A 15,818-nucleotide genomic window follows, 5' to 3' on the forward strand; every position below is an offset into this window, starting at 1 on the left:
CAGAAGGCATACTGGAGCAACAAACACACACATGAAAACAAGCAACAGCATCGACTAAATTTTCTTGCAGGTGTCTAGGCAAGCATGGGAAGGTGAACAGGGCAAGATTTAATTTATTTTTAATACTACTAATCTATTTTCAATACTATTAATACTTAGGACACAAATTATAGTACTCTTCCTTAATTTGAAACTGATAAGGTTCAGAAAGATTTTGATTGCCATTGTTTTGTACACATTAATTGCAAACAAAAGGCAGTGCAAAATGGCCAGACTGTAGCTTTGTTTGTCAGAGACAGTCCTCAGGGAGTTCCCTCAGGCAGCATGAAGACAGCATCTTTCCTGTCTTGCAGTGGCTTTACTTGCTACAGAGTGCAGGCTAGGAAAACTAAGGGACTGACTTGGAAAGAAATGTTAAATAACATGGGCGCTGGAACAGAAAGCTCCTCTCTGCCACCTTTCCCTTTAAGCAAGTCAGAAGGTTAACCAAATGCTGAACTGAGAAATGATTTTCTGTTTCCTACTGCTCATACATTTAATAATTCATACTCAAAGGCATAGTGATGCCAGCTGGTAAAGTCTTTGCCTTACCTAAAGTCTGGACAGTAGGAACCTGGGGAAGCATATATGTGTCTGGTAGGATTTTCTACTTAGAAAGACCTAGGCTATTTAGAAAAACCTGAGGCAATATTTTCTCAAGAAGTGTGGAGAAAATAACTGTACCCCCAAACACTCCAAATAGAGGCAAGTGCACTCTGTGTTACTGCTTGTTCCAATTCACTGAAGGAAATGAGTTTTGCTTGCTTTGCTGGCACATCTCATCATGCATCAGTCTTGTTCACCATAAAAGAAAATAACTAATATCGTCCTAACGTATATCAGTACACAAGCAGAGCATTTTAAAAACCAAATTGTCCTTCTGAGAATAGAAGTGAACTACCAAATCTGTGAAAGACAGCTGCCAATTTTCAGAATGCTTTTGATTAATAACAACCCTGTTGTTTACAGAGAGAACAGAAAATATTACTTCTGATTATTTCTACAGTTTATAGCACACAGACCATGACTGATGGACCATTTCCCCCCAGTCCCAGGTAGTGCTCTTAAAGACTGAAAGCTGAAGTGTTCAGAGTCATTAAATGCTTTTGCCAGCAAGCACTTTGTTTAATCTCAAGTTCTTCATCTACACCAAAGAGATGCACTAAGCTGAATTCATCAGCTTTTGCCTCACATGTTAGGAAATCTTTGAGAAAAGTGAGAAAAACTGCAGCAGAGGAAATTATCTTTTTTTTTTTTTTTTCAGTGTGTGACACTGACATAAAGAGGGTTTTTGTAGAAATTTAAAAATTCTGGCTTGCTTTAAGTAACAGTTCAGTTCATCCCTGCTGCAGCATCTACAGATGGGGCTTACAAAGACCTCCAAAAATAGCTACACCTTATGGTCTCACCTAGCACAAGAGAAACTAAAATCTAAGTTGCGTTAATCTAGAACGATTACTATCTTTTTTTTTAATCCAGTATACGTTATATAGATGAACTATTTATGTTGTATCCTTGCCTTTTAAAGCTCTTTTCTTTTACAAAATGGAAGTAATTTTCTGTGGTTCCCTGTTATCCCTACAACTCCTTTCTCAGCTTCCAGTAAGGTTAAGGGAAGGTCAGTTTTATTCTTCAGCTCAGAAAATACTGTAACTTCCAGCCAAAGTAAGCTATTTTGACATGGGATTTCTGTTTTTCACAAAACCCCCCAACCCAAACAGCAAAAATTGAGAAGGAACATGTCTCTAAATATCTACAGACACTTGGGAGTGTAGGACATGTAATATTTTAATTCCTTCATGGACACTACCTCTGCCCATATTACCTTAACAATGTAATTTTATAACACATTCTGCACACAGCAGTGTGTGTTGCACAGGAGGATTAAGTGTTCCTGTGCATCTTCTCTAACCTAAACAAACAGCCCATGGCAGCCCACTGTACTAAAAATACCATCCGCCTACAAAGGCTCACTTAATATGCCTGGAAGTATGTTTTTCTACAACCAAAGCTCCTTTACAATTTAATTCAGACTAAAATCTAATGGAATAAAGGGAGTAGAGTGAATAATAACCCAATGGATCTAAAGGATTATAAATGTTTTATTTGGATGTGGCAGGAAAGAGATATATACAAGGAACATTGAGGCACTTGTGCTAACATGGCACACTATGGCTTATACACTTCTTTTGAGTAAACTTCATTAGAGTTGCAGCCAGTAAGAAATCAACACCGTGCTGTTTCATGAAGAACTCTACAAAATTTTTCTATTGCAAAAAGCAAAATAAAGTAAATATGAAGAGTAGTAAATGTGCAATGCTGTAATATACAAGTATCAGTCAACTTCGAAGCCTTCCCATGCAAGCCCAAGCCTGCCCAACTGGCAACTATTTGTTCACACCAAACGTAAGGTAAAACCAGCCCAAAAGATGGTAGATGTGCTATAGACTGGTTCAGTTTCAGGTTACAAATGGAAGACACACTGAAGGTAGTAGGGAAAGGTTAAGTGACACAAGGTGTGGTATAACAGAGGCACTCACCTCAGCAATCTTCAACACTGAACTCCCATTCAGCTCAAAGGTGGACGTATATGTTATGCAGAGCAAGACCTTGTATCAAAAGAGAGGAAATGGGAAAAAATAAGTTTCAGCCATTATTGACTCTCCTTCCCATCCATGTGCTTCTAACCACAACTCCTTCCAATTTTGAGAACAGCATCAGAAGCTTCTTAGCACCGCGTGTTACTGGGATAGATGAGATCCTCCTGAGAAGCTGCATCTGTTGGCCCCAGAGGCACCACCCAATGGATTACTTATTGCTGTCTCCTACATATGATCACCAAAAGGAAGACAATCCAGTGATCAACTCTGGCCTTGGACCTCTATTCATAATTTAACCACAAGCTTTGAATGATTTATAATCCATCGCTCCATTCATTTCTATCAATATAACAAAAAAGGAAGAAAAAATGCAGACAATGCAAGTTATTACTTAAGTGGCACAGATACATAAGAATTATGTGAAACAAGCCATTAATTACTGCCTGAGGATTTCCCAGCACAGTATATTTCCAGTAAGTCACTTTATGAGTAGCTTTATAGTCACTTGATGAGTAGCTAAAAAACAATCCATAAGCCCCAGCTCATGAAGGGAGGCTTGTCCTGTCCTGAATTCAGCAGGAGGAATAAGATGCTAAAAGATCAATTCAACATCTTACTTTGAAGAGGAGTGAGAATGTGATGTGAACCACCGGGACAAATGGGTGAGTGAGGCAATGCGGTGAGAGGTGCTGTGGGGTGTGATGCCTTTTGTGTCTGAAGATGTCTTCCCTCTCTCCTGTCTTCCTTTCCAATCTCTTCTGCCTCACAGAAGACAGAGTCTCAGCTACTGTTCTCTCTCCTTCAAAGCAAAAAATTTCCCAGTACCAGAATTTATGTTTGCCTTGGTCTGAAATAGTATGAGCTCCTTGGGATAATTATACCAGCAAATATCAAACCCATTAACACTAATGTATTGGTCGCTACAACTTTGCAGCCCTACTCAGAACTACTGTTCTCTGCTCACAAGGAAATTTGGGGCAGATAACATTAGTGGCTGTTAACTAGAAGCAAAGTACAGAAGAGTCTGTCCACAGACAGACGAAATGTCCACATTTTCCTGAAGGAGGATATAAATAAACTGTTTTGCATTTTGAGAGTCATACCAAAAAGTTTCTATACGCCAAAATGCACTGCACCTCTACAAATGTTTTTCTTAGCAGAAAACTTGTATTTCACTACAGGATGTCACACCTTACTCCAAGGTTGTAGGGTTTTCTGTTTGTTTGTTTCCACTTTTGTTTCATAAATAAAAAACCAATAAAGAGCTTGATCCTGTTCTTACAGAAGATGATTTTACTACAAAAAGTGTTCTAAGTAAACCATTATATAATGACAATTTTACAGGCACAACTTTTCTGTAAATGTTATCTTGACTTGATTCTCAATCCTTCATGAATAGAAGCTGAATAATGTGGGTAAATACTAGAGGTAGTGACAACAAAAAAGGGCAAAAAAACCCTTACAAATTACAGTAGTCCTGCACTAGAAACTCTTTTTTAGATATTTTGCATTTATCTTTCGAGCAAAGCAAAGTTTATGAGCCAAATTCCTTCTTTGTGGTTTCTCTTTTCTTTGAAATGGACCAAATAGATTTTCTTAAAAGTGTTATACAGCCCACCTCAATATTACAAGGAGAGATACAAGCTACAGAGCACTTGAACTTGCCAGAGAAAGCAATCTAATTCTAACCACAAACTATTAAGAACGCTGTACTTTGTATGTCTTGATAGGAACTCCACAAATTTCTCTGCAATCCATAACATTGACTGGTACATGCAAAAGTGCCAGTGAAAAGGAACTGTGGTACCTCTCTTCCTGTCCACAGAGCAAATTCTACAGAATAACAGAAAAGTAAACAGTAAATGATAAAAACTCTTAATAATCTCATTTGGCTAATAAGTACATAAGTTATAAGGGCTGGTATTTCTATCTGCTGATCAGTCTATATGTGCAAAATTTAAAACTCTGAGGCCAAACAATTTTGTTTAGCAGTAACTGGATTCTAAACTACTGGCCAGCCTCACAGTCAGCTGTGGGGCCTCTCTTTCTCAACTATTAATTACCCTGAAATTTTATTGATGTTTCTAATAGCTGTGAGAGCTCAGCAGCTCGCTAAAAATATATATTTAGTACTTAAGGCAAAACGGATCTGTACGTCCCAAACACTGCTAGGTAAAACACAGGTGTAGAACACACTTCCTAAACCCAGAGACAGACAAGTGTTACCTCCCTCTGACAAATCTCTTCTTATCACACTAAGAACCACGATGGACATCCATGACTAATCCTATTCAGTGGTTTGTGTGTCCTGATTTTCCCTACTTGTTAAACCTTATTTACTTCATGTGATTTTCTGCTTTCATCCCATCTTGGATTTGTTAAGATGTGTTACTACCTAATGCTGTCCACAAGTCAAAACCTGGATGCCAATACACTACAATTCATGGAAGCACACACCAGTTCAGAAACTCTCTTAAGCCTTTGCTCTTCAAAATCTCTTTCTTCCCCCTCTTTTTATTTTTTTTTTTATTTTTTTTAAATTTCCCTCTTTTATGGATCTGACCTGTGAAAAGTTAGTCCATATATACACACACACATATATAAATATATTCCTTTCTGTCACGAATGACAAAACCCTGCATGTAACATGTGAGTGATAAAAACATCAGAGATCAAGCTCAGTAAGGAAGTGAAGATTAAAACTTTGCTATGAAGCAATAGAGAATTTCAGCAAAAAGACTGCTAAGTTTTGACTGCTATTCTTTGTAATAAATAAGATCTGGGAGCCCACGAGCTAGAGAAAGGGCATACAAACTGATGCAGTCAAATGACAGAAGCACAGATGATCAGCCAGTCTATTCTTGGCTTGCTCCACTGCTACCACTTTCCCTCACAAATCATTTGTAAGTTCTGAAACGCCATCTCTGACCAATACACAAGACTGCTCTCAGCTATGATTTCCATCAGCACTGCTGCAGGCCTCATTTGCAGTCTTGGCAATGATCCAAACACTTAACTTGCATGTTTTCCCATTTATGTGGAACAAACAGGAAGACAGCAGGCTCCTCTTTTAAATTACTGGATGAAAAATGGGATTAAAATCAACTAAACAAAACCAAACTTAATCATTCAGATCCACTGAATACATTGAGTCTCCAGACAGGATAACCCCATAGAGTGCCTAACTACTCATGACACTAATTCAAACAATCTGTACTTTAAAACATTAAAGAAATGATGGAGGCTTTCTTGGGCAATGATATGTTTTTGCAAACACTGGTAGGCAAAGCAAAAACAAAACTAGAAAGCAATTCCTAATAACTAGAAAGCAATTCCAGTAAAAAACAAAATTGAAAATGTATGGACTCTAAAAACCATTTTGGGTTTTTTTTTTGGTTTTGTTTTAAAGAAGAAACTTATATGACTGTAGAGATAGTTTCAAAGTCACATAACTTGCAGGATTTTTTAATTGGCTTGCATTATCTTGCAAATGCCTGATGAGATCACATTTCCATAAATGGTTTATTCATAATGAAAGTATTTGTTTTAATTACTGTTGAAGTTCTAACCATCATGGAACAAGAAATATAATTCCTACTTCCTGGAGTCCCAGGATACAGTCCCAAATGTAGTATAAGAGCACACACATGGTTGGTTTTACAATGAGTAGAAAAAAAACCCAAAAAACTCTGCTTCTGGTTGGACCAGATTGGACCAGATGACCTCTGTGCTCCCTTTCTAACCTTACCCATTCTGTGATTCTATACTTTAAGAGAGAGTATTCCAGGCCAGGTTGGATGGGGCTTTGAACAACCTGGTGTCCCTGTCCATGGCAGGGACATTGGAACTAGATGAACTTAAAGGTCCTTTTCAACCCAAACTATTCTGTGACCTCTTGAAGAGGAAAAAAGACGAAACTATTTTAGATTTTAAGGCTGCCTAGCATTGCTAGCCAAATTCCTTAAGTGCTTAGTACATATCTGTAGTACACAGCAATTCTCACATTGAAGAGCTTATGCTGGAGGCACATCAAATAAATAGTGTGTAAGAAAGCACGCAGTACCTCCAAGAAAGAGAGAAAAGGTTCAAAACTACAATTTACAAACAAAACAGTTTTGCAGCTACCTCTAATCCCTTTGTGGGACTTGTAAAAGAAGCCTTTCCTGACTTTACTTGCAAGCTTGTAAACTTGGATGCAATGTGTGTCAGATGATTCTCATATCCTGCTCCTTGGAGGAAAACCCTGACAGGAAGGACAGCCTTTTACTTCATTCAGTAGTTTGACATTTAAAGTCATCCAGTTATTTCTGCAATATAGTTTGGACAGGAGGTGTCCTCCTATTTGTCAGGATAACTGTTAACCTGCTCATGTTGCACTCTTTGGCCTTGAAGGAAAACGAGGGCAAGAGAAACAAAGGCATTAATGAAGTCATGTATGCTGTGTCACCATGTGTCACTGTACCAAACAGCAGATTTTAATTATGGAAAGAGAGGAGAGTGTCTGCTGTGAATTAGTAAACCCATAAATGCTGCTCAGCATTATGAATGCACCAGGGCTTCCGATATAAGGACTATATCTGGTACAGGAGAACCTCACACATCGTCAGGAATGACGTGCTGAGTGCACCGAGAAGACAATGCCCATTTAGTCCCCTGGATTAAAACAGAACTGCTGCTGAACACTATTTTTTGGTGGTATGAAACCAAGTGAAACTTCTGCTTATGTAGTCCAGTTGTAGAAGGGAAAGAAATTATTCAAAGCTTAATAGATACTTAACAGTTTTTGTCAACACTCTGACAGGGGGTTTTATCTTCAGAATTTTAACAATTAAAGGCAGGGAAAAATAAAGAAAAAGGCTGAATATCAGTAGTAGGATGACATTTCCCCCTTGTCGTGGTTTTAAACCAGTAACTAAAAAACTACTTATTTTTTTGTTGTGAGATATGGATTAAAACAAGAGCAAAACAGGCTTAAGACTTAAAAGGAATAAAGACAGTTTATTAACAAACTACAAGAATGAGAATACCAGAATAAACTTTCAGAAAACCCCCTTATCTTCTACATCTTAATTATTTCTCTGTACACATGACAACATAGAGACAAATAACTTTAGGACTTTGGTGGTTAAAAACAGTCTTAATTCTTGCTATAGTCTTTCATCAGTCTTTGTAGAGAAACAGAAGTCTCTTTCTGTTAGCTTACGGAGTTTCTCACTAGAAAACTATTTTTCATCATAGTTTTCTATTTCTCTAATGCCAGCTGCCCGGAAATCTGTCATTAGATCTTCTCCTCCCATTTCACATCTCCAAGGTGTGTATGGGTCACAGAGTTTAGGAATCTTATTTTTAAGGATAAGTTATTCAAAGGCAGAAGTCTTCTTCATTTGTCTCTGTGAGCCTTCCTGGAAAACAGTTTTCTCTTTGCCCCCAAAGCTTCAAAATCTTCACTCAACTCAATTCCAGCAACTCACAGTATCACAAGCACTCTCTCTGTCTCTCTTCTGCTCAAAAGTTACACTTTGAATATCTCATTCTTCTTAATACTCTTATCATGAATTAAAGGAGTCTTTTTATACTATTATTGTCCATCTCCATAGCTTTAACAGAAAGATATTTCAGCTGTAAAGCATCTCCTTATTCTCTCTTTCTTATTTAAACTTAACTCTTTTCTTCACTGTTTTTGGTGGTTCTATGATGTCTCCTCTATGTTGATTGTCTCTCTCTCTGTCTTTCTGAGAAAAGGAGTAATCTGTATGTTTATCCAGGTAGTAAAAGAATTAAAAGCTTTAAGAAAACTGCAAGAGTTCATGGTGTTAAGTTTCAGTCTAGCAGCAAAAACTGAAAACCAAGCTCGGCTGGCCAGCGCTGCTTCTCTTCCCCCTCCCCCCCCTCCACCCCGCGGCCTTGTAGGCCTGGAGAGGGGGGGGAAGGAGGCCGAGACAGAGCCTGCTACCTTGTCCGAAGCCGGAAACCAAAGAGAGCAAGAGAATTCTGTCTGTACTTCTTAAGGGGGTGTTTACAAGTTGAATTCACTTTTTAATGGTCAGATCTGCTGTCAATTCTTGAAAATGACCGATAATTGGTCAGGAGGGAAAAACTCCCATCATCCACCAGCAGCTTCAACTTCCTCTCCCTCCAAGCTGTCTTAAAGGTAAAGCTACCCCATGACACCCCTTTACAGGTTACATCCTATTTTAGTATACAAATCTGAGTAAAACAAAAGTGAAAAAGAAAAATTACCAAACTGGAAAACACCAACAAAAAGCTTAAAGAGTTTCAAATAAAAATGAAGTTTCATGCATCAACTACCAAAGTGATTCAAAAGGCTGTCAACACATGGATGTAAGTAGAGCCAGAGCTGTCAAGGAAAAAAAGAACGTGTGTCTCCCCTGGGTGGAAAATTCTGACATTTATTCTTGACAACAAGAGAATTTTTTGGGCAGGGGAGAGGGAAGATAGCTCCCTTGCTCTCAGATAATGAAAAAGTGTAACAGGGAAATGTTCTGCATGGCAATGTACTTTATAACAGCTGATTTAAAATTACTGTTTCAAATCACTAGATTAATTGGCATAAGTTAGCACGAAGACAACCTAAGAAGTGGTGTCCCACAGACTCTCTGGCCTGCCAGAGGATTTTATCCTATCCCAGACCATATCCTGACCTGCATCTAGGAAAATATTAAAAAGCCAGGTAAGCTGGTTTGGTGGTTGTATCACCAACTGCTGTCACACACAGTTTCTGTCTCTTTCCTCTCTTTCAAGAGACGTAAGGAGCTCCACGGTAGAGGACCCAAGGAGCTGGCTGGCAGTGTCAGAGCAGCTTATTGGGACACAAGTTCTCTCCTCAGCTGCCCCCAGGACCCGATGGTGTTAACAGCTATGGCAGCACTGGCCCTGATCATGGGATGCACATAAGCAGAGAAGGTCTAAACTGGGTGCATCTGTGCACAGCTGTGGCACACCTGCAATATGGGTATAATTGCACACAAAAGCTATGGCAAGTGACCCTTTTGTGCCACTGTTGTGTGGCCACTTTGGCTGGCAGAACTTGGAACTATCACCACCAGTAAGCATTAATGTCTGGCAGCAGGCAAAAGACTAAAAGGCCATATGTGAAAGTTAAAGGGTTCCTAAATTTGGGGTTCTGATCACACAATGTCTTTGCAATTCATTTTCTTAGTGGTTAAGTGAACTCCAGGTTCTTGGTGTACGTGTCAGACTAAAAAAAGTCTGTAAGAACTTGTACTTCCACACTGGATAGGTGTGAAATTACACTTTACAGAGCTAGGGACTAGGTACTTTTTTTGGCTGATGCCAATGATTTTGATTATGCCACACCAAATGTGACAGTTCCAATGTGACAGAATGAGCATGTTCTCAATCTGAAAACACCTTCATAACCTCACAGCTCTGAGACAGCTAAAATTTTTGCACTAGAATTTCTTCAGGCAAGAAATTAAGCCTACTTTTCTATCCTGCAAATCTTTTAAGCTGACAACCCTCTGCTTAGATTTTTGAAATTACTCATCTGACCAAACCCACAGAGGTTGTTCAGGAATAGAATTCAAACACAGAAAAGTAGTAAGGAAAAGCCATTGTTCCTGGAAACAGGTTTCATTATGGAAATACTGCATTCACTATTGACTGGTTTAGGCAGTTATCATCCAGCATCCTTTTGGTCACATTCAGGCCATTAACACTTCATTCTTTTGGATTCCTCTAGAAGAAAGCTCTGCTTTTAATTCAAGACTGGTTTTGGCTACAACGACCAGGCTCCTAAGAACCAGGAGAGTCCTTTAATCACAGTACTAGGCATTTACTATAGTTCTAATTAACTCAGAAAAGGATGAGCTTATCTTGAAGCACATAACGTAGGTCATTCAATCCATTGGAATTAACCTGGTTACTTATAACTAAGCACATGAATAAAATTACTTTCAAAAATAACCAGAAAGAAGCAAAATGAGACAAGCAAACCCAAGAGGGTCTGGATTTGTAGTTGGCCTAGATTACAAAACTTTAACTTATGAAAAGGTTACACACTAGGAACTCTATATAGCATTTCTCAGCAGGACTGATCTTAGAAAAAAATCTAATTGGCATGATACTGTGCAAGTCTTTACAGAATCCCCTCTTTAAAAGAGCAGATGCTAACACACCTTATGGATTGGACAAAATTATCGATTGGACAAAAGTGTCATTGATTATGACAGCTCATACCAGGCACCACTATTACAACTAATGCACATTCAGGCAAAACTTTGTTCTATAAATTTTCAGCATTTAAAATTTAATTTTCTGATTAATATAAATTTTAATCCAGTTCTGAATTAAAGCTTTCAACTGAAGTTGAATAATTGTTTTTATTTTTACTTTATTTGAAGCATAGTCTGTCTCTGCTCAGAGGATGACTGGGCTGCAATTTGCAAGGGATGCTGAAAAATGTTTGCAAAAAGGCAGTGCATGAAATATACTGAGAGGAAAAAACAGGTTTTTGTTCCCAAATTCTGTATTAATTAAAATGCATAGATCAACAACAAGTATCACCAATTGGGTTGCTGTTTCCTTTCCTGATAATGACAGTCTCTCCTTGTCGCTCTATTAGGAGCAGCGAGAAGAAGCGACACAGATTCTCATGGAGTCGATTAGGAGAATTTCTCTAGTTTATTACTTCAGGTCTGTTTTATAGACTGATACGTGGAAAGTAGAGAAAGGAAACTCTTATTGGTTAGCAAACTACTACATTACCATCATTGCTCAGTGGGGCACACACCCCTCAACCTTCTCCTGCAAAGAAAACAAGGGACAGACAAACAGCACCTGCAAGGCTGTTTTCCGTCTCTGAGGATTGTTTTAAATCCTCCTTATAAATTTCCAGGCTACTTTCTCAGGCTGGACTGAGAAAGCTATGTGGCCTGTAATTTCTACAGGCTCTCTGTTTCAGAGATAGCATCCACATCTCCTCTCCATCACCACTGAGAAATTATACTTTTACTGTTGCACCAATGAATTCTTCTTTTTAATAGGCATTGAAATCACTGTCTTTATTTCTATATAAAACTATTATATAGATGCAGGGAATATCACAGTTTACATATACCTTTAAATAGAAGTTGTTTTAGCCCTCCATTTGATATTACAGTCCAAGACAAAGCAGAACAGTTGTAAATTATATTCTACTAGGCATAACCACAGATTTCATAAACATTAATCTTAAAAGAATGTGAAGACATGTATCTGTGAGAGCTTATAAGCTTATAAAACTCATTTATTAATATTCAAGAAAATGGTGTAGAATATAATCATCTATGGAGACTAGGATTGTATAATTATGTCAACATTTTGGATCAAATGCTTTGGAGCCACTTTTCAGACACATAAGTTGTTCTTTGTCTTGGAGGGCCAAAGACCTACTCAGCAGCAACTAAGTTCCTGACAGGTTTTCTGAAATAATTAACTGTAAGTTTTGCTTGGTTGGTGAAGCACAGCCCAGCTTCATTCAATATTTGCACCAGATCAGGACTACCTCCCTGAACCTGTAACAACATGGTTGTACAGATGCTAAAACAGGTCAACTACAATTGTTATAAAAACTAAGACCAAAAAAAAAAAATTGTCTCTAAACTTTCTCTGACTCCTTCTAGACTTTCAATAGTGACCTTCACAAGTAACTATAAAAATGAGGAGATGACTCTTAGCACTCAAAGAAACACTTTGCACCCTTACAGCATTATGGTAACAATCTTGGAAAGAACAATTGCTAATACTCACCTAAAGACAGTCTGTCCTTACACAAACTAAGTTTTACCACAGAACTCTAAGTCAGGCTTCAGTTCCGAATATATCCAAAATGAAAACTGAAATCACAAAGAGAGCTCTCTACTGTTATTACTGGAGAGCTCTCAAATGCAGTATTAATTAATGGATCAGTGAAAAGACAAAGAGGAAAGATTGCCTTGACACAGCAGATTTAACAAGGGTTCATTAAAACGCATTCACAGTTGAAAGATTTCTGGCTGACTCCTCACTGAAAGCCTACAGAAGAAAAATAATAAAAAATTTGCCCATCAGCAAGAAATACACCTAATCCACAAACAAATGCAAGCTGGACTCACTGGGAATAAATTAATCTTTCCTAAATGAAACTGCTGTTCACCATGGATGATAGGTAAATAATGGGAACTAGAAGAGTGATCCTACTAAAGCCACTCAGGAAGATTATTTTTTGGTTTTAAAGCAATCCTCAAGTCTATTCAAAAACCATCACAAGTAAGGTAGCTGCAACTCAGCTGTGTGAAGTCTTCTTAGATGTAATAAGAAACAAAGCTTGGAATCTTCACTGACAGAAACAGTAAATATTCATAGCATATCCAGCATATTATCATTAATTACAACAGTGAAATAAAGAAAAAGCATTCGGAAAAATATCAAATCTAAAAACTGATTTTCTTTCACAAGAGGTCATTATTCTCTTTCTTGCTTGAAAATTTCTGTCCTGCAAGCTCTATATTTCCCAGGAAATCTGGACACAGACTGAACTGAAATGCACTAAATTATATGACAAGGCTGTCTCTGTGACTAAAGAAAAGAAGAGGATGCAGTAGAAAGGGAAATTTTACATGATCAATCACACCTTTGTCCTAGGAGCAACTTTCTTACTTCAGTACCCATTATATTACTGTTGTATCAGGTTTACCTGGAGAACTTGCCCCTGTGTGAGGACCCATCTAATAATTTCCAAATCATACCAGGCACCACTATTACAAACACTAATACACATTCAGGCAAAACTATAAATTTTCAGCATTTAAAATTTTCTAATTAATATAAATTTTAAGCCAGTTCTGAATTAAAGCTTTCAACTGAAGTTGACTAATTATTTTTATTTTTACTTTATTTGAAGCATAGTCTGTCTCTGCTTAGAAGATGACTGGACTGCAATTTATATTGCAAGGGATATTGAAAAATGTTTGCAAAAAGGCAAATAAATGAATAAATTCTTCATTTTTTGTTATCTGAAAATAATGTTATTACAGTCAGATAGAAGTACTGCATTATTAAGAAGGTGGTCAACTCATAAATGAAAGTGACTATAACATGCATAAGAATAAATGAAAAAGAAAAAAAGAAAGAAAAAACCCCAAGTGTCCCTGCTGTTTAGGATTCCTTCCCTACTTCCCACTTCTTCAATATTTGATTTGAGCTGCTTGGGTGCCACAGTTACATTCAAAGCCTAAATCTTCCTAATTCCTAATTCTTCCTCTCCTCTTCCAGGAGCCTTTCCTGTAGGGACAGCATTTTAGGGTCAGGGCTAGTGATGAAAAATTACCAAAAAACTCAAAGCAAGAAAGTAAAAATCACAGAATTGCTGAGGTTTGAAGTGACTGAAATCCAGAGGTTCAGCTATAGATTAGATTCCAAGTTTCCTTTTCCAGTACTGAACTGACAATATTTGACGGTGCTTTTGTCAATACTATATGTATTCCTCCAAGCAAAGGTCTAACAACACAAAGTAGAAGTACTTCAGCCATTTTAAAAACCTCTGAAGGCAAAATTTAAAAGCATCAAGCCAGGGAGGAAAAAAAAATCAGGATCTCCTGAGTCCACAACTGAACTCAAAAGTGAGTATTAATCTTCAGTCCAGAACATGTACTCTTTCTGCTGCAGACCATCTATGGCTTGTTACTCCAGTGCTTAATGTCATCAAAATGGCCCCACCCCTCAATGGGAGATACACCCTTGCATTTCCCTCAATTGCAACATGGCACCATGTCACACAACAAAATTTTTCCCTCTTCTGAGCCAGCCCCACTGCATGATCATGTTCATCCAAGGAAAATGCTAAACTACTGTCTCCCTGATTTTTTCTATGCAGCTGTAGAAATAGAGCAGTGAGTCACTTTGGTATCTCACTGATAAAATGTTGCATTTGATTAGCAATCAATATGTCTCTTCCTACATGAATATTCTAAAGAAAATATAAAAGTATAAATATGTAATTATTCTGTTTGAAACCGAAGTTAGTGATGTATAACAAAATTATCAGCAAGTATGATTGTGTGATTTTTCCTTTCCACTGATACAGCCAGTTGAACATAGTAAAACACAAACTGGTAACACACATATTTGAAGGATTTTTAGTCTTATAGCAACAAAGATGGCATAAGCAAAGATGAATGCTAAAGTGGCCTTGTGTCAGATGCACTATTCCCTCTAGCCACACTTTCTGAATTATCTGATTTCTCAGTATCTTTTAATATAAATTAAAGCACCTAAATAACCTCACTTTAGTCCCTGGTGTGAAAACACTAATAAATCTCTACCATAAAATACATCAGAGATACAGAGAATACACAGAGTGGGTAGTAATTAAGATATTCTAAAGAAATACTTGGCTTAGCAGTTAAATAACATACAATTCTGAATGCAAAATTTATACAACCAGACAGCTTGCTTTGATATGTAGGAAATCAAATCCATTTAGTACACCTGTGTTTGTTATTCGTGCCTATTCATGTCAAAGAGAAACTGAAAAGATCCTCACTGAAAAGATCACTGCCTTTTTTGGGCATAAAAGTGTTGTTGGTGTAAGAATTACCCAGTGCTTAGCAATTATAAGGGTGTCCTGCAAGTAAACAAGGACTTCAGAGTATTACTTCTATTCTGGAAATTCAAGGGAGGAATTACCCCATACAATGACTCTACATGGAAAAACCTAAAGAGAAAGGCACAACCCCCAACTGGTATTCAGAAGAAGCAGAGAGTCAAGCCAAGTTTATGCAAAGGTAAGAGATGCTTCACCTGGCACAGAAGAGAGAAATAATGTAACAGGGGAAGGCTTTGAGTTCATCTTGACAGTTGCATTTGGGCAGTGTAAATCTTCCCTGAGTGCTGCCCAGAATGCACTCCTGCACAGTCCCCAGCCCTGGACTTTAAGTCTGAATGCTATCAGAGTGCTGGTTTTGTGATCCTCCAATCTGGCAATCTGCAGAGCATTTCATTACATTCACCCTTAAAAATCAGGAGGATTTGGTACCTAGCCATAAATTAGTCAGTGCCTTTCCATTTTCACACCAGAGGCCCCAGCTGTTTGCTTTTTTCAGTTCTAGAAGAGATCCAGGTAGCACTCCTCTCCATTTATTTACAGCAACCATTACAGCTACTCATACCATTCCTGTC

General features: G+C 37.8%; 1 protein-coding gene across 9 annotated transcripts in view; it reads right to left on the bottom strand.

Annotated features, from left to right (window-relative positions):
- ARFGEF3 (ARFGEF family member 3) overlaps window positions 1-15,818 on the bottom strand; it is an 88,860-nt gene that overhangs the window by 53,488 nt on the left and 19,554 nt on the right. For all 9 annotated transcript variants that reach the window (XR_015283301.1, XR_015283300.1, XR_015283299.1 and 6 more), the window contains exon 5: window positions 2,580-2,648. Coding sequence is in view for 6 of the 9 variants with exons in the window: in XM_086877463.1 (XP_086733589.1) it covers window positions 2,580-2,648 (69 nt within the window). In the remaining 3 variants the exon portion in view is untranslated. The remainder of the gene's footprint in view (window positions 1-2,579; window positions 2,649-15,818) is intronic.

Source organism: Cyanistes caeruleus, chromosome 2, assembly GCF_971803275.1.
Source record: "Cyanistes caeruleus chromosome 2, bCyaCae1.hap1.1, whole genome shotgun sequence".
Taxonomy (NCBI): Eukaryota; Metazoa; Chordata; class Aves; order Passeriformes; family Paridae; genus Cyanistes; species Cyanistes caeruleus.